The sequence below is a fragment of the Kogia breviceps genome, chromosome 12 (assembly GCF_026419965.1).
Source record: "Kogia breviceps isolate mKogBre1 chromosome 12, mKogBre1 haplotype 1, whole genome shotgun sequence".
In the NCBI taxonomy this organism is placed as follows: Eukaryota; Metazoa; Chordata; class Mammalia; order Artiodactyla; family Physeteridae; genus Kogia; species Kogia breviceps.
In genome coordinates, this window is record NC_081321.1 from 97,983,954 (window position 1) to 98,007,153 (window position 23,200).

The 23,200-nt window shown below is 56.7% G+C and overlaps 1 protein-coding gene and 1 long non-coding RNA gene across 4 annotated transcripts in view; one reads left to right on the forward strand and one right to left on the reverse strand.

The window, feature by feature from the left end:
* The window catches only part of PARVB (parvin beta), a 103,485-nt gene that overhangs the window by 51,506 nt on the left and 28,779 nt on the right, over positions 1-23,200 (forward strand). For all 3 annotated transcript variants that reach the window (XM_067010419.1, XM_059080943.2, XM_067010418.1), the window contains 5 exons: positions 1,294-1,383; positions 3,810-3,880; positions 12,804-12,906; positions 19,395-19,535; positions 21,223-21,338. In XM_067010419.1, the coding sequence (XP_066866520.1) occupies positions 1,294-1,383; positions 3,810-3,880; positions 12,804-12,906; positions 19,395-19,535; positions 21,223-21,338 (521 nt within the window). The remainder of the gene's footprint in view (positions 1-1,293; positions 1,384-3,809; positions 3,881-12,803; positions 12,907-19,394; positions 19,536-21,222; positions 21,339-23,200) is intronic.
* On the reverse strand, positions 3,109-8,058 carry LOC136792325 (uncharacterized). Its single transcript, XR_010835973.1, has 3 exons — positions 7,990-8,058; positions 4,162-4,542; positions 3,109-3,378 (listed from the first exon to the last, which is right to left on the reverse strand). It is a non-coding gene; the product is annotated as an uncharacterized lncRNA (long non-coding RNA).

Genomic DNA, 23,200 nt, shown 5'->3' on the forward strand with positions numbered 1-23,200 from the left:
CCTCTCACTGTTGTGGCCTCTCCCGTTGCGGAGCACAGGCTCCGGACGCGCAGGCTCAGCGGCCATGGTTTAGGGCCCAGCCGCTCCGCGGCACGTGGGATCTTCCCGGACCGGGGCACGAACCCGCGTCCCCCGCATCGGCGGGCGGGCTCTCAACCACTGCGCCACCAGGGAAGCCCGTGACTGCAGTATTGAAAGAGGAAGTAGGTTTCCACCTCTGAGGACGTTTCATTACAGAGGAGAAGGCCTTGAAACTAATATAATGTTGTCATTCAATTACGATTTAAAAAAAAAAAAAGAAAAAAAGAGGAGAAGGAAGGCTGGGCACTTGTCACTGGAGCTCAGCGAGGAAGAGGATAGTTTTGTGGCCTGTGGTCGGGGCCTGTCACCCAGCAGTTCTCAGCCAGGGCTGGCAAGGTGCCCAGCACCCCCTGCATCCACTGGATGGGGGCTGGAGCCTGGAGTCCGATGCAGTTATGGCCGGTGGAAGAAATGCGCTGTTAGCCCCCGGTGTCCCGGGGTGGCCCCCTGGCCAGTGTAAGTCGAGATGCTTTCCTGGAAGGTGTCTAGTGCGGCGGACGAGGGATCCTTTCTGCACCGTCGCATCCAGGCCGCCGCGCTCCTCGCGTAGCCGGCCCTGCGGTCCCTGCGACTGTTCAGGGCGCCCTCCTCCCCAGCCCCCGGCACCCTGTCTCCCCTCTAGACATGGTCCTGTGCTCCCGACTCCAAGTCTCCGGATCCGGTTTGTTAGATTCTGCTGTGTGTTTCACTGCTCCCGACCCTGGGCGTTACCTCGCGTCAGACCAGCCGGATCCTGTCCCGCGAACGTGGCCACGGACGACGGCACTGCCTCGCCTGCTGCGTGCCGGGAGGGTCTTCCCACCCAGAGTCCACGGCCGAGGGCACTGCTGTCCAGGAGGGGGAGGGGAGCCCGCCCTTTTCAGGCCCCGTCGCTGTGATCCAAGCTGCGTCCATCTCCGCAGCCCTGGGTGGATCTGGAAGCATCCAGAAGCTTCCATCACATAGTCATGTATTGCGAAAAGTGGTGAAAACAGCCTGGCCGGGCTTGGTGAGAATTGGGAACTCTCCGGAGTGGGTGAGGAATTGCAGGATGTACTCTTGGTTCGGAGCATTTTCCCTTGGACTCTTTCTGGGCAACCAGCCATTGAGGAATGTTTGTTAAATGCTTAAAAAACAGGAGTTGATTTCTCTCTGTTTTCCCTGCCAAACATGTGCGGCCACGATATTCCGTTTATACTAACTGGCTTTTTGCTTTCTCTTTCTGCCTGACAGTGAGTGACTTGCAGGAAGAAGGGAAAAATGCCATCAACTTGCCGATGTCCCCTGCCTCGGTGGAGATCCACCCTGAAGACACCCTGCTCGGTATTATCGGTTTCTCCAGCTCCTGGTTGTGGGCGAGTGGAGCTTCCCAGCTTGCGGTTGGTCTGGGAGGGGCTGAAGAGGGGCATTCGTGGCCTTTTGATCAGACTCAGACGTCGCGTGGGGCTCTCAGCCCAAGGTCATGTTTAGAAAAGTCTGTAGGGGAAAAGCAAGCCTTGGCTTGTAGGTTACTGCCTTTCTGATTGCAGATGTCAGTTTCATTGTGATTTAAGTAGGATGAGGCCAGCGGGTCAGGAGCCCAGGAGCCGCACTGCCACTGAAAAGGTGGTTTGTTAAACTCACGGTTCCCCAGGTGACGGGGAGGGCAGCGGCGTGGGGCGGGAAAGCGCAGGCAGAGAAGCCTGTATTGTGGTTTCCACAGGAAGGAGTGAGCGAGGCAGGGTTGATGAGCAGGGTTGGATCGGCTGGTCTGGGTCACTTCGGGGGCCTCTGGGACACAGGGGCTGCCTCGCGTTGTCTGAGCTGGACGGGCTCGGAGGTGCCGCCGGGGTCCCCCGCGGCGTCCCCTCTGCTCCGAGAAGAGCGTCAGTGACCCCTCCCTGATGCTGTTGTGCTTTGCCTGCAGTCGGGGTGCGGCCGCTGCCCAGGCAAGTGACCCTCTCCCAGGAGAAAGGGGGGATGAACACTGTCTGGAAATCACCCTGATTCAGAACAGGGTGTCACCCCATCCCCACCCCCCCGGGTTGGGACACCCAGACACGTCTCCAGACATTGCTGTGGGTCCCCGGGGATGGGGGTTTGGGGGACTTGATTGCTTCTGGCTGAGACCGACAGGAGTGCTAGAAACTAGATTTACTGTAAACGTGTAGCAGGCTATTATTTTGTCCATATGCCTTGAACCTGCTTTTCCCTGGACCCTAACCCGCCTGTCTTACCATTTTTCTAAATAGCTGCTCTTGGGCTGGGGGTTGGCATTCTTCCGTTCGCTCTGTAAGGTTCTGCTGGCCCCTGCAGCTCTTGTGACCTTGATAAGAACCACCCTGGTCAGTGCCTGGAGCTGAGAGTGACGGGTGAAGGGGATGTGAAGTGGGAGGAGAGGGTGTTGGACAGGGAACAGCATGTCCCAAGGCCCTGGGGCCGGCGGTCGTGGGAGGCTTGCTGACGGGCCGGTCAGGGCCGGAAGGGCTGGATCAGAGGGTGCCGGGGAGAGCTGGGAAGGAGGCTGCAGAGGGCCCGAGCAGGGATATCACAAGGAGCTCCAGTGTGGTCCCCCGCAGGCTATACCCGCAGCGTCTCTCTCAAGCATCAGGTCGGCGCGACTCCAAAAATAGCTTTTCCACTTTGTCAGGTTTTAAATTTTGCTGTTGGGCTTCCCTGGTGGCGCAGTGGTTAAGAATCCACCTGCTAACGCAGGGGACACGGGCTTGATCCCCCGTCCGGGACGATCCCACATGCCGCGGAGCAACTAAGCCCGTGCGCCACAACTACTGAGCCTGTGCTCTAGAGCCCGTGAGCCACAACTACTGAGCCCCACGCGCTCTAACGACTGAAGCCTGTGCGCCTAGGGCCCGTGCTCCGCAACAAGAGAAGCCACCGCAATGAGAAGCCCGTGCACCGCAGTGAAGAGTAGCCCCCGCTCGCCGCAACTAGAGAGAGCCCGCGTGCGGCAATGAAGACCCAATGCAGCCAAAAATAAATAAATAAAATAAGTTTAAAAAATATATATATAGAAATATCTCATAAACAGTCACAACAAATAAACTTAAAAAACAAGAACTTTTGCTGTTGTGAAGCCTCTGTCACTCAAAGCCATTTCATTCCCACCAACATGGACAGGGTCCCAGCCGTGGGAGCCTGCGTGGGCCCCGGGACCCCGGTCATCTCTGCCTGCACGTCCGAGGGGCCAGAGGTGGTGTTTCTTTCCTGTCCTTTTAAGACCCCTGCTCAGTTTTGTTCTGCGACGTGTCTGGTGTCCGTGGGTCTTTCCTCTCTGCCGTCCACTTATTACCACTGCGTCACTCCCTCTGTACAAGCTCACTGGTGCCCGCGGTCCATGGATCAAGGCCAGATACGGAGGGAAAAACAAACAGATAAACAGAAACAGAATATGGATAAACACACTTTGCTGTGAAACATCCTTTTCTCCCCCTGCTCTTTCCTATATTTGTGTCCGTATCACCTTAGGTAGTGGCGAGCTTTCTCGGTGAACGACAAGTCTTCCCCGGGTTTATTAATAGTGGCTTTTCCACAGATCCGATTCAGGCCTGTGTGCACCCCTCTCCCTCCTGAAAGATGGGGGTGGATGCTCCATTGCACCCTGGGAGGCAGTTCTGCCTGGGCCATGTGACTGGCTGCAGGGCTGCTCGCTGAGAGGACCGCGGGGTCTCTGCTCTCAACTCCCCCCCGTCTGTGCAAGGGAGGCCGGCCACCCCCACTGACGCTAACCCGCCTGTCCTTTGTCCCTGCAGAGGAGAACCAAGAGCGCACGGTGATCGACCCCACCTCCAGGGAGGACCCCAAGTTCAAGGAGCTGGTCAAGGTGAGCACGAGTGTCCTGGCTGGGGATGTTCTTGTGAGGTCAGATCTTGGGGCTCAGGCTGTTGTGGGGTCAAAGGAGCAAAGTTGGGGGCTCGTCAAGGGGCCTTACTGCTGCGTTTGGTGGGGGGATGTGGAGGATGAGGCTGGACGGCCTGGAGCATCTCCCAGGGGCCCAGCCCCACGGGGCCTCTCAGACGGCCCGCTCCCCGTCATGTGCTGGACCCACTTACGTGGGGACCCTTTTCTTAAGACTTGGAATGAGCAGCTGCAGTGAACACTCACGGTGCCTTGCAGACGGGTTCAAGGCGTTCCAACCCCTTCTGGAGCGAGAGGGCCGGCGTTCAGAGGAGACTCTGAGAAGCGGGCACGTGGGCCCCCTCTGGCCACACCTGTGGGTCCTCAGTGGTGCCCCTGCACTGGGCAGCGGTCAGGTTCTGCAGCGTCTGGACGTGTGGGGACGTGTGGCGAGGCCAGAGGCTGGCCGCCTGGTTCCGGAAAGTCAGGGAAGCAGGGCCAGCCCGGGCCGCTGGCTCTGGGCTCCTTCGGGGCCGCGGCGGCTGCGCGTCTCTCCCCCACGGGTCTCTCGAGCCTTGGCTTAGCGGTGAGACTTCGTTCGTAGCGTTAACCCGTGTCCGAGCGTGGGTTGCAGTTCGATGCTCTGATCTAAACCACAGCAGGGCGTCAGAGGTTATCCCCGGGCCGGCAAGGGCTCTGACGGCATCCTCACCAGCGAGCCCAGAGGCCCGTGCACCTGGGCTGTGCAGACGCTGGCTAGGGCAGTGCCACACACATGTCCTATGAAAAGGGCTTCTTTTCAAAAGTTTCTCCACCTTAACCACTGCGCTTGGGCCCGATGAGGGCACGACTGCCTTCTCACGAGGGCTCCTTCAGGATACACAAAAGCTTTGCAAGCTGTAGCTTTTAAAAAAGTGAAATGGAAAATGTCTGTTTTCAGGCCCACCCCATAACGTTGACTCTGAGCATCTTAAATTGGCTAGTTTATTAAGATTTCTTTTTTTCCTGAATATCCACTTTGTTATTCTGAACAGAAGATTGTCGGTGAGAAAAAGTAACCCTGCACTTCAGCCGCTAAAATGCTATCCATGGGCGATATTTAAGTAGTAGAAGGGGATGCCCTGATTTTGTCAGGGTTCTGCAGAGAAACAGAGTCCACAGGAGATGTGGCCCTATCTCTCTACCTCTCTATCTCTCTCTCCATCTCTCTGTCTATCGATCTCTCTCTCTATATATATCTCTTCTGTCTCTCTCTGTATCTGTCTATAGAGATTTATAAGGATGGGCTCACGTGATTATGGAGGCTGAGAAGTCCCATGATCTGCCCTCTGCAAACTGGGGGCCAGGAAAGCTGGTCCGAGGGCCTGAGAGCCCAGGACAGGACTTGGGCGTCCCAGGCAAAGAGAGGGCGAGTCCAGCCTTCCTCCACCTTCTTGTCCTATTCAGGCCCTTCCTGGATCGCATGCCACCCACCCGTGCTGGCGAGGGCCCTCTGCTTTACTCAGGCCACCAATACAAGTGCCAACCTCTTCCCGAGACACCCTCACAGACGTGCCCAGAAAGAATGTTTAATCCGCTGCCTGGGCACCCCGTCCAGGCCAGGCTGACACATAAAATTCACCGTCACGTGCCCCGCTCTGATTTTTCCTTCTTCGACGTGTGAGCAGAGCTTGAGAGCGCGTGAGCATCAGTCTCCTTGAAACAACACCCAGGGGGCCTGGGGTCACCCCCACTTCCATACGGGGACTCCGAGAGAAGTAACGCCCCCACCCCCAGGTTACGCTCGGAACCAGTGAAGTGTCCGGTCTTGAATGAGTCTGTCTGTTTGATGCCTCATTCGCTGAGCCCCGGTGGAGGGTCGGGAGCTGTGCGGGGCCCCGGGACTGCAAAGGTGAACCCGTCACCTCCCTGCTATACGGGATCCACATCCACTGTGTGCTCCTCCTGGACTCACTCCCTCGGCCCCACCCGCCTCTGCTTTGCCGCTTTGCCTCAGGAGACCACAGGCATTATTGGCCTCTACCGGGTGAGGGCTGGGCAGCTGCATGTCCTTTCTCCGCCCACACAGAGGGACCACAGCACCTCTGCATCCGGGACCAGCCCGACGGGACCTGCGGAGGCTCTGGCAGCCCCTCCTGCCCCGGATTCCGGGTTCAGATGAATGACCACGTCTGGGGCGTGGCGTGCGCGGGCTGGGAGTGCGGACGTTAGCATCTTGTGGGGAGAACCAGGGCTGAGGACCGGAGGAGCGGGAATGCGCGCCTCTCCCTTTCTTCCCCGACGGGCAGTTCTGAGAGCCGTGCTTCCACAGGAAGTGGGCTGTGTGCTGGGCGTCGGCTGGGTTTTCTTCCGAAGCTGCGGGCGGCTCAGGAGCGCACCTGCCTCCCTTCCCTCTCCCCTCACTCTTGCTAGTCTGGGGGTTACGGTCCCCCCAAAAGCAGCAGCAGTGAGCTTGGCCCTGGGCTCTCTTTCCTGGGGAGCCCAGGTGCGGTGCGCTGAATCCTGGCCCCCAAAGATGTCCATGTCCCAGCCTCTGGAACCTGTGACTGTTACCTCCTTATATGGCGAAAAGGACTTTGCAGATGTGACTAAGTTAGGGGTGTGGAGCGAGGGATGTGACCCTGGATTGTCTGGTGGGCTCCCAAGTGTCCGTATAAGAGGGAGGCAGAGGGAGATTTGACTGCAGGTGATGGTGGCAACTTGAGGAGGGAAATGAGATGCCACGCTGCTGGCTTTGAAGATGTGGGAAGGGGCCACGTGCTAGGGAACGTGGGCTCCCCTAGAACGTGGGAAAGGCCAGGAAGCCTCCCCTAGAGCCTCCAGAAGGAATCAGCCCTCCTGACACCTTGGTATTAACCCAGTGAAACTGCTCTTGGGCTTCTGACCTCCAGGACTGCGAGGGAATACACTGGTGGTTTGGAAGCCCCACATGAGTGGTAATGTGTTGCAGCAGCCAGAGAAAGCAGTACCGCAGGCCGAGTCACCTCCTGTCCCTAAACTGCCGCATCCCTTTAGCTGTAGCTGAGGGTCCCCGCCCACCTGGGAGCAGGGCCGGCCTTGCTGCCTTGCCGGTTTCCAGGAAGGGCCAGCTGTCAGACACATAGAGGTCTGCTCGCCTGGCCATCCCGCCAGCCTGGAGCACATACGCCTGGAGATGGGCAATTTCTGGAAGGTCCCCCCCTGCCCTCAGCCTGCAAATCGTACCTCGAGGCTGGTGGCTTATTTTCCAAAATAAGCATAAACACAGCAAGCAGGACAGCGCCGTCGGGCTTTCTGTCTGTGGCTTGTTGGTTGCTGTAGTGGCACGTGGAGGGGGGATGTATGTGAAATATTAGTTCTCGCTAACTACAGGGCTTTTAAACAGAGACGCGCGCGTGCTGCTGGGTTCTGGGAGATGCCTGGGCTGAGCGCCGGCTACTCCGGGTGGTTCTTTTTTTTTTTTTTTTTTTTGTGGTATGCGGGCCTCACTGTTGTGGCCTCTCCCGTTGCGGAGCACAGGCTCCGGACGCGCAGGCTCAGCGGCCATGGCTCACGGGCCTAGCCGCTCCGCGGCATGTGGGATCTTCCCAGACCGGGGCACGAACCCGTGTCCCCTGCATCGGCAGGCGGATTCTCAACCACTGCGCCACCAGGGAAGCCCTCCGGGTGGTTCTTGTTTGTCAGGTAAGGGGGAGGCCCAGCGTATCCCTGAGTCGGGGTTCACTCACGACAGGGGGCTGTCAGCACCTCCTTCTCTTGGCGTGGGGAGGAGCTGGCCCCAGGGCCAGGCAGCCTGCCTGCGGTGAGCTGTCAGGGGTGAGCTGCCCGTGGCCTGCCTTGGGGTGCCGCCGAGCCAGGCACCCGTAGACGTGCTCCCGGCTGGTGGCCCTGCTGCCTCACTTCTCGCCACCCCCCCCCCAACTCCCATGCTCCAGCCCCCGAGCCTCCTTGCCCCTCCCTCCTTGAGCAAGCTGCGCACCCGCCCACCTGGGTGTGAGGTTAGAAAGGCCGTTTCCCCCAAGCCCAACCCCACTTCTGATGCCGGTTGTAAGTTTGGGAGCCCCAAGACGACCCATAGGTTTGACACTTTGCTAAAAGGACTCCAGTTATACTCACGGTTATGGCTTATTCCGGTGAGAGGACACAGGTTAAAATCAGCCGAGGAGGAAACACACGTAGTGTTGGTGCAGCGTGTGGACCACACGCAGGCCTGAGCTTGTCAGGGTCTGGCTGACATCCGACCGCTGGCCGCGTCCCAGTCATGGGACCAGCGGGGCCTTTCCGAGTCAGCACGGTCAGTCCCCTGGCTTGCTTTCTCTGTTCTCCATCACGTGCACTTCGTTACCTCTTGTCTTGGCCCCTGTCCTGTCTCTCTCTGTAGACTCACCCCCACTGACCCTCCTACCTCAGGACTGTTGGTGTTTAAGACACTGTGAACTGCTCTCTGCTTCCTGTTAAAAAACCCTGGCTCTGGCTAAGCCAGGCATTAAGAATGAGGCCGCCCATTGAAACATTCTCTTCGAGCATCTTTTGTGTGTAGTGCAGTGTGAGGGGGTGAAGGGGTGGGTGTGACGGGCTGTGGAATCGGCTCCCTGGACTCAAATCCCAGCTCGGAGTAAAGCAGGAGAACAGTCGTGCCCGTCCGCAAGCACGAGGGTGACGTCGGATGCCACACGCTTTTGCTGTCGGGCGGGTGCTGTGCCGGGCGCTGGAACACGGGCACAAACAGGGCAGGGCTGGGAGGGAGGTGCGTGGTCTGTGGTTCAGGTTTAGAAGTGGGCATCCTGTGTGCTCAGGAGCCGAAAGACTTATCCTGGCTCCTCTGTGCAGGTGTCTGTCCTGTGGTCCTTTTCGCTAGCACCCTCCAGGAGTGCCCTGAACCTCTTAACCGGGTGAAGAGCTGGTGCTGCCTGGGGAAGAGAGCAGTTTACAGATGAGATCCTTTATATTTTTAATGGTCTTTGAAGGAGGGAACGGCAGTTCTCGTGCTTTCCAGAGTGAATAGCCAGAGGGGGTCCTCCGCGCTTGCGGGCGCGTTGGTCCAAGGCAGGCTGGCCGTGTCGTCACCGGGGTACGCATTTCTCCCCACAAGCAGGTTTCACGTCTCATCTCCTGGTTTATTGGACGAGGCTCCCTCGGTTAGGTTAGGTTCTGTTTTCTCCCTCCCTTTGCCCCTGTGGAGAAAGTCAGCTGCACAAAGGCGGTCTTCTGGGCAGACGACGGTGCTGTCGTCGTTGTGTGGAGATGTCCCGTGATGCGGCCCCGCCCCTGTGGCCAGGATGCACTCCTGCCAGTTGCAATAAGCCTGCGTCCTCAGCGCATTAAGTCACGACAAGCCTGTTTGGAAGTGATTAAAACATAACTGCCGTAGCCTCGGGGGAGACAGGCTGCAGATCCTGATTATCATTTAGAAGGAACTCAGGGGGAAGTAATTTTTTATTCTGCCTAAAGCAAGCTTGTGAAAAGTCTATGCAAAGAGCACTGTGCCGAGGGCACCGTTAATACACGTCCTAGACACGTGCCGGCAGGATTCGGGGTTTGCAAATGAGTACGTCCCGAAAAGTAAGGACGGGTGCCGTCTTTGAAGAGTCTTTTGTGAAACAGAAGATTAAGACGCATGACCTGGGCAGTACAAGGACAGGGTGATTGGTGGTGGCCAGGAGGGGACTGCGTCTGCGGGGGCAGCCGTGAAACTGGGCAGCGGATTTGCTTTTGCTTTCAGAGCTGACCTCCGTGGCCCGTTGCGTGAAATGGGATTTTCGTCCCCTTCTGTCTGTTGTTTTCGTATTTGGACTTCGAGCAGGTCAGAGATCCAGATGGGATTTTTAGTTTTAGTTTCTTTATAGCGGAAGCATCTTCTGTGTGTTTTCCTACAGGACCTTGCTCTGGGCAAGGCAGCCTCTAGAACCAAATGTCTACATGCCCTAGAGGCTTTTCTAGGTCTGTAGGCAGCCCTGCAGTTGACTTGAGCTCCTTCCGTGGGTCTGTTCCTAGTGTAGCCCCTGCGGTGATGGCCTTGAGCGGGCTGGCGCTCCAGCTGGGGAGACAGACACGTCGAGGGACGGATGAGTGTGTCTCCAGGTGGCATATGACCCCCTTGAAGGAAACTGAAGCAAGAAGCAGGGTGGTTTCTTCTCCCCTCTGTTTTTGGTGGGGTGGTCGGAGCTGGCATTTGAGCGGAGACCTGCTGGCTGGTACCTAGGGCCGCAGCAAGTGCAGAGGCCCCCTGGGGTGCCCGTGCTGGCAGGTGCGAAGGCCAGCGGGGGGGGCGGGGCAGCGTGGCTGGAGCCTAGACAGCAAGGACGAGGGCGATCGGAGGTAAGATCAGAGAGGTGGCAGGGGTGCGAGATGGTGTTTGGCTCCCGGGGCTGGTTTGGGGTGGGGCACAGGGACGTGGGAGGACCGGCAAGCAGTTGTGACACCTAACTGCCCGCGTGGGGCAGAGACTAGGTCATGTTTCTTTATAGCTCCAACACCTCGGGTGGTGTCCACACATCCTAGGTGTTGCTAATTAGGCTGAGTACATCAGAAAGGGGTTTCTGACACGCAGAGAAGCGGGGGTGGTGATGCTGACATCTGTGTAGATCACTATAGTTGATTAGCACTGGCCAGTAGATCATCTCACCAAATCCTCAAACTAGCCCTGCAGAGGCAGATGCTAGCCCCTGCGTTCTAGAGGTTCATTGCTTAATAACAGGTTTATTGAGATAGAATTCCCGCACCATACAATTCAGTGGTTGTTACTGTACTCCCAGGGCTGTTCAGCCACCACCTCAATCAGTCAAGGACATTTTCATCACCCCAGAAAGGAACCCCATAACAATCAGCACTCAGTCCTGTATCCTCCTTCCTGGCGCCTGGCAACCACTTTGTCTCTGAAGAATTATTCCGTCTCTGTAATTCGCGTATTCTGCATATTTCATAGAAGGGGAATCACATCAATACGTGACTTTTGTGTCTGGCTTCTTTCACTTGGCCTAGTGTTTTTAAGATTCATGCATGTTGTAGCAGGTATCCGAACTCCATTCCTGGACTTGCCTGGTGGCGCAGTGGTTAAGAATCCGCCTGCCCGTGCGGGGGACACAGGTTCCATCCCTGGTCCGGGAAGATCCCACGTGCCGCGGAGCAACTGAGCCCGTGCGCCACAACTACGGAGCCTGCACTCTAGGACCCACGAGCACAACTACTGAGCCCGCGTGCCACACCTACTGAAGCCCACGCGCCTAGAGCCCGTGCTCCGCCACAAGAGAAGCCACCGCAGTGAGAAGCCCGCACACCGCAATGAAGAGTAGCCCCCACGCGCGGCAAGAAAGACCCAACGCAGCCGAAGAAAGGAAAAAAAGAACTCCATTCCTTTTTATGGCTGAATAATATTCCACTGTATGGATAGATCACAGCGTGTTGATCCATTCTTTCTCGACGGCATTTGGGTTGTTTCCACATTTTGGTTATTTTGAATAGTGCTGCTACGAACGTCCGTGTACAAGGTTTTGTATGAGCTTGTGTTTGCAGTTCTTTTTGGTATATACCTGGGAGTGAAATTGCTGGGTCATATGGTGATTTCTGTGCTTAACCTTTTGAGTAACTGCCAGACTGTTTCCGTAGTGGCTGCACCGTTTTACATCCCCCAAAGAAGTGTATGAAAATTCTTCCAATTTCTCTACATCCTTGGCAACACTTACTGTTCGTCTTTTTGATTATAGCTACTCTAGTGGGTATGAAATGGTATCTCGTAGTGGTTTTGATTTATATTTCCCTGATGGCTAAAGACGTTGAACATCTTTTCATGTATTGGCTATTTGTGTATCTGTTTTGGAGAAATGTCTATTCAGATCCTTTGCCCATTTTTTTTTTTTCAAAGTTTGTTTGACCTGAAGCTCATACAATTTGGGAGAGGAAGGAAGTTTTTTTTTTTGGCTGCGTTGGGTCTTTCATTGCTGCACGCGGGCTTTCTCTAGTTGTAGAGAGCGGGGGCTACTCTTTGTTGCGGTGCACGGGCTTCTCATTGCGGTGGCTTCTCTTGTGGAGCACGGACTCTAGGCACGCGGGCTTCAGTAGTTGTGCTTTGCCCATTTTTAAATTGGGTTATTTGTCTTTCTAGTACTGAGTTTTAAGTGTTCCTTATATAGTCTAGATACAAATCCTTTATCAGATATGTGATTTGCAAAATCTCACATTCTGTGGGTTGTCTTTTCTGGATATAGTATCTTTTGAAGTACAAATGTTTTAAATTTTGTTTAAAACAAAATTTTTTTTGTTTTTTTTGTGGGGGAGTGACTGCTGATAATACAGGGCTTCCTTGTGGGGTGATGGAAATGTGCTTCAGTGGATTGTGGTGATGGCTGCACAAGTTGTGGGTGTACTAAACAACCGGGTGGAATGTAAATTCGATCTCAATAAAGCCTCGAAACAATTAGGGGGCCGCTGGGAGCAGAGGCTCTCAGAGCTTGTCAGTAACAGCCCCTCGGGATCCCCTTCGGTCCACAGCTTTAGGCTCAGGGCTGTCTGGGATGGTTTTAGTGCAGATGTTGAGGGAGGGAGGGAGGGGGGTGGGCGTTTTATGGCTCACCTGTGCCGTCTCGGGCCGTGGGGGGCAGTGTGGCTGACGTTTCCCCACTCGACCCGCCCTCCTGCATGTGCCATGGTGAACGCCATCCCTTCCTCTGGCTGAGTTCCCACACGTACCCAGGTCCCCGCTGGGAGGGGGCCGGTCTCCGCATGGTGTTGCCCTCCACCGGTCCTCCTGTGAATCCCGTGGGAGCCCCGGCAGCCTGCGTGGGAGAAGCTTGCCTATCCCCTCGGGCTCCCCTGGCCCCCGCACCGGGGGTGTCCCGGTGCCCAGCAGCTCTCCGTTCCTGCGCTTGCTCTGGTCATCGCCTGGGCCCTCCTGGCACCCGCGAGCGAGGCCGTAACACCAGTCCACCCCGCAGGTTCTCACCGACTGGGTCAACGACGTGCTGGTGGAGGAGAGGATCATCGTAAAGCAGCTGGAGGAGGACCTGTACGACGGGCAGGTGCTGCAGAAGCTCCTGGGTGAGTCCACGGGAAGGGCGGCCACCACAAGGGGTGGCCCCAGGCTGGACCACGAGGTTCTCTACGTGGCGACACCGGTCACTCGTCTGTAAGCCGCAGCCCTGAGCCCGTGGCTCCCAGGTGGTGGCCCCTGGGGCCCCGGGTCACCTGCCCTCTCGTCGTCTCTCGGGTGGGGGTCCCGCCGGAGCTCCCAGCCACGGGACAGCAGCGGGTCGTGCACAGCTTCCAGAACCGTCTGTGGCCTCTGCCGTCGGATGCACGCGGAGATGGGGCGCGAACGGGACGCCGTCTCCTCTCTGGGGCAGCCCTCCCTGCTGGCCCGCGCCCGTCCAGCTGTGGGCGCCTCCAGCCTGTGCGGGCCCGTCCAGGGCCAGGGTGCTAGAAGGGGTGGCCCCCAGCCGTGCCCTCCAGGGGCGTGATTTAGATGGGGGGTGGCGGGGGAGTGGCGAGGAGGGAGACTGACTGCGGAGGCTCTTTTTATGTCTGCCCCTTGGGGACAGAGTTCCGCAGCAAAGTAACATCTGTAGAGCACTTAGCGTGGGGCCGGGCACAGGGCCAGGAGTCAATAAGGGGTAATGAACAACAACACGACAAAGACAGAGAAATGTACGAGCAGGGCTGTTGGGTCCCCCGAGTTCCTCTGAGCTCCTCTGAGCACCGGGCACACGGTAACCGTGCGTTGACCAAGTGAGTGAAGAAAGCCCTGCAGTTTCCTCCCTACAAGCACGTGGGCTCCTTTTATAGGAAGTGAAAAGGCCCTGGACAGGCGGGTATTTGTCTGGATCTGGTGGACGTCAGCACCACCCACAGTCCCCAGGAAGCTCTGATGTATTTTCAGGGTCCCCAGACCCCTGTGCGTGTGGCCTGGCGGACTCATTGCCCCCTTGTCCGCTAGGGCAGCTCACCCGCTAAAGGTCCCCGGGAGGCCCCGCCCCCAGGGCCGGTGGGTGCACGCCTGCCCCCCGGCTTCTTTCTGCTCACGCCCGTCGCCCCTTGATGACCCCACAGCCCGGCGCTGTTCTGTGCAAGGGTCTTCCCAGCAGACCGGTTGGAGGGTCACTCCTTCCAGGCAGGGCCGGCACTGGGGTGGGGTCATGTGTGTCTGCACAGGGCTGTGCTGGGGAACCCGAGTCAGGCACCTGGAGTTTGGCGGTGTGTGGGGGGGGTGCTGTTGTCGGGGGAGAGATACTGAGGGAAAGCAGACAGGAGGGGCTGGGGCTGGAGAGGAGCATCCCGGGGAGGGCTGACCCGCAGGACGCACCCCCGCAGCTGCCCGGATTGTGGCCTTGGCTCAGCCTCTGTGTCGTTCCCCAGTCCCGGGTCCGTGCAGGCAGTCTGCACGCTCGGTACAAGGGCTCTGAACAGACGATCCGATCTTGGAGGGAAAGCTGCAGGGTCGTGTCGCGTAGACCTGGCTCTGAGGTCAGGGTGATCTCGGTGGCCCACGCGTTGTTTTGTCCTCGTTCAGTCAGTCCTCAAAAAGCACGTTAGGAAGGAGAAGATTTCGTGTTGATTTTGGTTATCCCTTCGTTGGTGGAATGAATATCCTTTGGCCTATTGTGTGGCAGGTGTGGAGATGCAGTGGTGACAGGAGGGAGGAGGTCCCCCTGTCCCCAGTGCTGACACCCATTCTGGCAGAGGGGAGAGAGAGAGCCACTGTGTGGTGGTTCAACCTAAAACACAAATAGAGGCTTTAAGAGAGTGACAAGCGCTAGGGAGAGAATCAGAGAGGTTCTGGGGCAGCGGGGCTGCAGCCCCCCCTGGGGGGATGACATCCAAGCAGGCTTCTGCACAGGTGTCATGGAAAGAACATTCCAGGCTGAGACTCTGAAGAGAGGAAGAGTCTGCAGTGTTTAAAGAGCAGTGAAAGGTGGCTGCAGGTGGCAGGGGTGGACAGCTGGGGCTGGATCACGTCCAGTCCTGACAAAGGCTTTTATTCCAAGTGACAGGAAGCCGCTAGAGGATTGGAGCAGGGCCGTGACAAGGTCTGCGTTAGCGTTTTAAAAGGTTGCTTGGGCTTCTGGGTACAGAATGAATGGGGAGGAGGGTCCGGAGGGAGACCTGGGAGGTTAGTCAGGACGCTGTCACAGCAGCCCGGGCATCAGAGGTAGTGGCTCGGTCCAGGATGGAAGTGGAGGATATTTGGGAGGTTAAAGCTGATAGAGGCATGAAGACTGCTGGCCAGGTCTGTGGCCTGAACAGCCGGTGAATGAGAAAGCCCTTGGGAGTAGCGTGGTGGGCGGGGACGAGGAGGCGGGTGTTGCGTCTGCTAGGGCTGATACCCATCCTGCCCGAGTCAGCTGCGGGGTAAGGGTGGAGATCGGCAGTGCAGAGGTGGTTAATGCCGTGGGACCGGGTGGCCTCACCCGGAGGGCAAGTTCCAAATTCAGTATTTGGCTGAATGCCGTGGGCCAAGAATTAAATAAATCTCTGTTCATCTAAGCTGAGAACCCCCATCTTAAAATGAACTTCTCTGGTACAAGAATAAATCTGAAATGATATCAAGATCGTTTAGTAACTGTCACAATTTTATTATTAAAAATGTTGGTTGGAGCTTTGTTGTTTCATAGTGTATCATTGGTCCAGCCATTCTCAGCACTGTCAGGTGCTAGATTGCTCTCGAGGTCACTGAACCAGACATCTGTGAGGACAGACACTTAACTTTCAGCAGAGAAGGATGGAGGAGGCATGGCTCTTAGGCTGACACTGTCCACAAGGATTCTACTGATGGTGAAGCTGCCCTGGGTTACCTATCAGCTTCCCTCCCTCTCTATGTAAAGACCTAGCTTCCCACTGACTCTTGGACTTGAAGACCTGGCTGTTGGTGACAATGCTTGTTTATTGAAACGGTTCTTTGACCTGCGGCTTTGCTCACTGCCCAACGGAGACACTTTCTAATATTTTCAGAAGCAAACATAAGCGCGTTGGGCTCACTTACCCTTTTATTTCTGATACTTTTTGCGTGCAGCTGTGGCTTCACTCACCCACTCACTTCAAAAACTTGTATCCCTAAAGCCTTAGATCTAGCAATGCGATCGTGGAAGTCTGTCTCTCAGGATCACAGGATCAGCTCTGGATGTGCATCTGTATCTCAGCCTTAGACGCCTATAAATGATGTCATTGCCCTCTCTGGAGTAAAGTGTCAGGGGCATCTTAGAGCAGGTACCCTGTTAAGAAAGCCTTGGGGCTTCCCTGGTGGCGCAGTGGTTGAGAATCCGCCTGCCGATGCAGGGGACACGGGTTCGTGCCCCGGTCCGGGAAGATCCCACATGCCACGGAGCGGCTGGGCCCGTGAGCCACGGCTGCTGAGCCTGCGCGTCCGGAGCCTGTGCTCCATGGCGGGAGAGGCCACAGCAGTGAGAGGCCCGCCTACCACAAAAAAAAAAAAAAATTTAAAAAAAAGAAAAAAGAAAGCCTTGCCTGCTCAAGGCACATCCTTTTGGTCCCCTCTTCAGTTGGCCCCGGCAGATGCGGTACTTGCTCTGCAGTGGCTGTGGTTGTCACTGAGTCCTGCTACATCCGTTTTGTTATCTGTGAGGTCAAACAAGAGGCTGACTTTGGCTCAGGCAGCCTTTTTATCGTGAAGTAGTTGCAGTTCCATCCTGTTTGAATGTCTTGCATAAGTACTCCTAGACAGGCAATTCTGAAGTCTCTCGAGTGTCAAGTGCTTTGACATACCACTTTGTTTGAAGAAGAGAACAATGGAAGAGAATATCCAGATATTAACAGAACATCACAAGGTCTTGCCTGGTCGTATTAATGATGCTGTTACACTGATGAGATGCATTAGTAACCTACGTGATCACGTGATCCTGGGGCCCAGGGCTGTCAGGAGGGATACTGATGGAGGCATTCAGCTCTTTACTTTTCAAAGGCAGAAGCTGAAATGAAATAGGAGATTTTGGCTGAATGCCAGGCCAAAGCTGACTTCTCTGCATCTGTAGAGAGAAGAGGTCGGGGCACTGGGCCCGCGGGGGTGGTCAGTGGTCAGAGGAAGGGCCAGCACAGGCGTCTGGAGGGTCCAGCCAGGAGGGAGGAGGAGCAGGGGGAGCGCTGCATTCAGGAGGGATAGAGGGGGAGGAGGAGGCAGGGGTGCGGGCGGTGAGGACAGAGCACGGACCTCTGGGTTTGGCCAGCTATGGGTCACCAGTAGGCCCCCAGATGTGCCCCTCTCCCCTTAAGAGCGGATTCCGCTCCTCCCCGTCTCTCCCAGCGGACGAGGTTCTAGGACCACCTGGCTCTCTGCAACCCTCCTTCCGTCCCCAGGGGCCCCTGCTCCGCCCTGTCTCTGGCTTTTGAGCACCTGGGGACCTGCTATGTCTTTTCAGGGGGTTCATATGGGCAGACAGCTGTGGATTATTCAGCTAAGACCTATTAGATACAGATGGAGGGAAATCAAAACGCATAAACAGGAAACATTTCCATCCTCTGCTGAGCTGCCTTGTTTTGCCACGAGCCCTCCCTGCCCCCCAAGCTGAGGTTCTTATGTGGGGCTGACTCCCCACTAGAGCTCGCTCTCTCTCTCTCCTGTCTGTGCTGCATCTGGTCCTAGGACTGTGCCTGGCGCATAGTAGGTGCTCAGTAACTGTCTTGTAAGCGAATGAATGAATGAATGGTTGGAGCAGCGCCCTGAGCGCAGCCGATATTTTTGTGTAATGAGAGGATCCTGCAGGGCGGATATCGGAACTGCTTGTTCTTGTTGTCACTGAGGGAGGGGAGGGTGGCGGAGACAGTGCTGAAGGAGCAGGGGCCTCTGGAGAAAACGCCTTACACAGAACTGTGCCGGGGACCACCTGCCGAACGGAAGCCCTACTTGTGTCCAGCGCGGACCCAACTGCCCTTGCGTCCCCTTCCCATCAGTGCTGCAGGCAGCAGCTCTGTGCCGAAGCCCCGTGCCCAGCACCTCATCGTCACCCTCCCTGTCCCCGATCTCGCCATGTCCTGCGACGTGGCTTCTGTTGGTGTGCAGAGGAGATCTGTCGGGGACCCCCGAGTCTCGGAACGAATGAACAGGCGGGGCGCCTGGGGAGCCTTCCTCGCCCGCCCCTTAGCGGGTGTGGGGTGAGGCGTGCCTCCCGCTCCACTCGGGAGGGTGAGGGCGCACAGGCTGGGGCTGGGGTTCAGCTTCGGTAACGGACTCTTGAGCAGATGTGACCGTGCTCGTCAGCTCCTCCAGATTGCTCCCCGCTCACTCTTGGTGAGAAGACCGTGGCAGGTCTCTGAATATCTCGTAATCCGTCTTACCGTGGGGTCCCGCTGTTAGAGGAAGAAGACTTGGCAGCGTACGAGTGCAGGGAGGCTGAGGCAACCCCTGAGGCCCTTTCTGTTTTCTCACCAAACTTCTCTTCCCTCTGGGAACCCACCGGCCCAGCCTCTTCACCTCCGGTCCCTTCCCCGCAGGTCACCTCCTTACCCCCCAGCCGCACCTTGAATGATCTTATTCATTCTCTGTGCATATGCTGTTCCTGGGTGGGACGCCCACACTTTAATCCTTGAACTCCCCGCCCCCCTTTCATCCTGGAGTGATCGTCTTTCTTTCTTTCTTTTTTTTAATGGCTTTTTGATAACTGTTTTTTAACTGCATAGTTTAGTCCACTTACAATTACTGTTATTACTGATATATGTGGGTTTATTTCTAGAGTCTTATTTTGTGCTATTTGTTCTGCCTTTTCTGTTTCTTTTCTCTTCCTTTCTTTTTTTAAAAAAATTTTATTTATTTATTTATTGGCTGTGTTGGGTCTTCGTTTCTGTGCCAGGGCTTTCTCTAGTTGCGGCAAGCGGGGGCCACTCTTCATCGCGGTGCACGGGCCTCTCACTGTCGTGGCCTCTCTTTTTGCGGAGCACAGGCTCCAGACGCGCAGGCTCAGCAGTTGTGGCTCACGGGCCCAGTTGCTCCGCGGCATGTGGGATCTTCCCGGACCGGGGCTCGAACCCGTGTCCCCTGCATCGGCAGGCAGATTCTCAACCACTGCGCCACCAGGGAAGCCCTTTCTTTCTTTTATTATTTTTGGCTGCTTTTGGGTCTTCATTGCTGCGCGCAGGCTTTCTCTAGTTGCGACAAGCGGGGGCTACTCTTCGTTGCGTTGCGCGGGCTTCTCATTGCGGTGGCTTCTCTCGTCGCGGAGCACGGGCTCTAGGCGCGCGGGCTTCAGTAGTTGTGGCGCACGGGCTGAGTTGCTCCACGGCACGTGGGATCTTCCCGGACCAGGGCTCGAACCCGTGTCCCCTGCACTGGCAGGCGGACTCTCAACCACTGCGCCACCGGGGAAGCCCCCTGGAGTGATTTTCCAGGGAAGAGGAGTGACTTGAAAGTTCAGAGTCCCGTGGCTCAGCGTCCTGGCAGCCCCCCACTGTTGGTGACGATCTGCTCCACTTTGCAGCCCCACGGCGGATGGGGAGACCTCAATGCAGCCCGTTGACCAGGCGGCCCTGAGCCCTTCCAGCTTTTCCTGACGTTCTGCCTTTTGCCCTTGTCCTTCTTGCTGCAGAAAAACTGGCAGACTGCAAGCTGAACGTGGCCGAGGTGACCCAGTCCGAAGTAGGACAGAAGCAGAAGCTGCAGACGGTGCTTCAGGCGGCGCAGGAGCTGCTGCCGCCCCGTGGCCGGGCGCTCCAGTGGACCGTTGACTGTGAGTGCCCCCAGGATGCGGGAGGGGGAGCGGGCGAGCCTGGCCGCTGAGCTTCCTGCCATGTCATTCATCTTCCTGTCCGGCCTTGTGCGGTTTTTGTTCTTGACATCTTTATTGGCGTATAATCGCTTTACAGTGGGGTGTTCGTTTCCGCTGTACAACAGAGGGAATCGGCCGCATGCATATACGTGTATCCCCACACCCTCTCCCTCCTGCGTCTCCCTCCCACGCCCCACCCCACCCCTCTGGGCGGGCACAGAGCGCTGGGCCGATCTCCCTGTGCCTTGCGGCCGCTTCCCACTAGCCATCCGTCTTACGTCGGGTAGCGCGGGTATCAAATCCGGCCGCACGCCTGCCCTGGGGGAGGAGGCCAGGAGAGGAGGAGTGTATCAGTAAGGGGCTTAGTCACGCCTGCAGTGCTCTGGTTTCCCCAGGCTTCAGGGCGGAGAGGCGACGTTTCTGGATCAAGAGAGACTTCCAGCGGAAGTCTTCCAGACTTGGGTTATAAGACAGGAGAAGCTCTGTGGGGTTCTTGGAAGGACCCTCCACCCCCGGATACCGATGGCAGCAGCCCCCAGTGAGCTGTGCTGCTGGTGGCTCACCGATGCGGGTCCTCAGAAGGCGATTCAGGCCGGCCCCCGGTGTTTGTCTCCGAGGGCACTGGCGTTAGGAAAACGTGGCATCACAGTATTTCCAGGCAGGACATAAGCCCAGAAAAGTGAGGCGCTGACCAGGACAGACTGGAAAGGGCTTTGTCCTGCGACCCTTCCCCAGCACCGTCCCCACGGCAGGGCAGCCAGGAGCGGCTGAGATGCTCTCCCTGCCGCCAGGGGCCCCTGTTCTTGGGTGAGACCAAGGCTGCTGCAGTCAGGTTCACCCCTGGCTTCTTGGCATCGAGACCCGGGACAGACCCAGGCCCACCTCCCGGGTTGCAGGGCTGGGGGAGGGGAATCACTAAAGCCCTGGACAGCATGATGATAACCGTCCACATCCCGGAGAAGAGCTGGAGGCCGGGGAGGGCAGCCAGGGCCCTAGGTGGGGCAGGAGGCGCGCCTGACACCCCCAAGCACCGTGTGCCCTGCGTAGCCTTCCCTGTGTAGACGGTTGATTGCGGAGAGGGAGAACTGTTAAGCGCCCGAGGTAGTAATGCGCACTGCTGTGGTGGGTAAGTGCCCGGGCGACCTGTTTCCCCGATCTTTTCCCTTCGCTTGTGCTGACGGTGGGTTCCCGTTCACTCCCTCTCCTCTTTCCAAACAACATAAGTCACCTGAGGTCAACAGGAGAGAAAAAATTAGAAGCCAGAACTAAATTCACACAGCCTGCTCATCAACTTTTCTCCATTTTTCCGTGGCCTGTGGTTCTGCCCGTGGCTTTCCTCTGAGGTCTCATTTTCACTCAGCATCTGTATTGCCTCCCCCCTCCCGCCCCCTTTTTTTCTTTTTAAATTCAAGTACAGTTGGTTTACAATGTTGTGTTAGTTTCAGGTGTACAGCAGAGTGATTCTGTTATACGTATATATATATATATTTTTTTTCAGGTTCTTTTTCCTTCTAGATTATTACAAAATACTGAGTATAGTTCCCCATGCTATACAGTAGGTCCTTGTAGGTTTCACCGCCGTCTGGACGTGGGCTTGGGGTTCCTGTCTCGTGATCTAAAGCAGCCCCCTTCCTCCCTCCCCGACTAGCGATTCACGGGAAGAACTTGGTGGGCATCCTCCACCTCCTCGTGGCCCTGGCCACGCACTTCCGGGCCCCGATCCGCCTTCCCGAACACGTCTCCGTGCAAGTGGTGGTCGTCCGGGTAAGTATCGCCTGCCTGGCGGTCGGCTTGCCTGCGGCTCTGCCCCAGAGGCTCCGGTCCTCCTTCCCCCTCTAGTTTGCCTGCGTCCTTCTTTTTCCCCTTAAGAGGCTACCTTCTCTTTTTTCCTCTTGACGAAATGTATGCCTTACTCTGGCTTCAGAGTAAATGATGGAGCAGGAACCAAAGGCATTGATTTGAAGAGAGGCCGATTCAAAGGCATGAGTGTGTGCAGCTTTACTTTTCCACATTTTGGAAAAGAGCATTCATTTCCCTGCAGAGCCAAGTAGCCAGAACTCAGGCCTGTTGAATGAGCTTATTACTCACTGGAGAGGGCTGAGACCAGCGGAATGAAACAGATACCCCAATACCCCAATCAAAGCCTCCCTCTGTTCCCTCCCAATTACATCCATCACCCCCATCATGTTTTTTGTTTTGTTTCGTTTTGGTTTTTTTTGCGGTACGCGGGCCTCTCACTGTCGCAGCCTCCCCCGTTGCGGAGCACAGGCTCCGGACGCGCAGGCTCAGCGGCCACGGCTCACAGGCCCAGCCGCTCCACAGCATGTGGGATCTTCCCGGACCGGGGCGCGAACCTGCGTCCCCCGCATCGGCAGGCAGACTCTCAACCACTGCGCCACCAGGGAAGCCCCCCCATCATGTTTTTGAGGGTTGATTCGCTTGCTCCACTTGGAAAAATGTAACTGGGAACCAGGGTCCTTCTGGCAGAGGTGGAGACACCTTTCTTGTCGATTTCCCCTGCATTCATTGGCACAGATCCCGCCTTGGCCTTGTGTGTGCTGTCTTGTCCAGTAAACGTGTATTAAGCACCTGCTGTGTCCCTGTTCCCCTCGCCCTGGTTACCGGGGACACTGGATGAGGAAAGTGTGCTCGGGTCCTGAAGGATCCGCTGCTTCTGCCAGGGCGTTGAGGTTACGCTCGGAACGTGGAAGTCTCTCGTGTTTCTCTCCCTGCAGATGTCCAGCTCCACACTCTCCTCTGGTCTTTAAACTTACCAGTCCCGTGGTCTCTGCGGACTGCAAGGCTCTGGCTGATCCTGTGTTTTCCGAAGCCGTCTGACCCCTCCGTTTACCCCGGGAGCTTGGCTCCGACCTGATGGGCAGGGATGTTCCTTTCTGGCATCAGGCGAGGGTTACCTGCCGCTGGGCCCTGTTTGCCTCCTAACAGGGAATGTTTGTGGTTGGTGGTGGTGTCAGGGACAGGGGGCCACTCCTGCCACCCTCGTCTTGGACTCAGGATGGTCGGCCGGGAAAGGCTTCCCAAGGACACAGGAGCATATGGTTCCCAAACCCATGTACGTCAGACTCTGGGCCCTAGGAACACTCTGCAGCTCAGTAATTGGGGTATTTCCTTTCAGGCCTGCACTTTGGTCCAAGAAAATCTCTGGGGTTTGCAGAACGTTCGGCTAGCCCTGGCAAACGCTCGCTGGCGCTTCCTTCCTTGACCAAGGTCACAGGAGGACTCTGGGCCACTCCCAGACTGGAATGAAGTGGGGAGGGGAGGCCCCGGGGACAGGCTGGTCTCAGGTCTTAGAGCTGCCCCTGGCCTGTCCCTCCACGCCTGGTTATCCCGTTGAGATGGGGAGATGTTAAGAAGTGTGTCAGATCGTGGAGGGACGGAGTGAGGGAAGGGTCGCGTTTGCTACCTGGCAGCGTGGCCTTGGGAAATCACTTGATTTTCCTGAGCTGCAATGCTTTCCTCAAAAAACTGAGATTCTACTACAGACTTAAAATATTCAGCCTTGGGACTTCCCTGGTGGCGCAGTGGTTAAGAATCCACCTGCCAATTCAGGGGACACGGGTTCGATCCCTCCTGGTCTGGGAAGATCCCACATGCCCTGGAGCAAC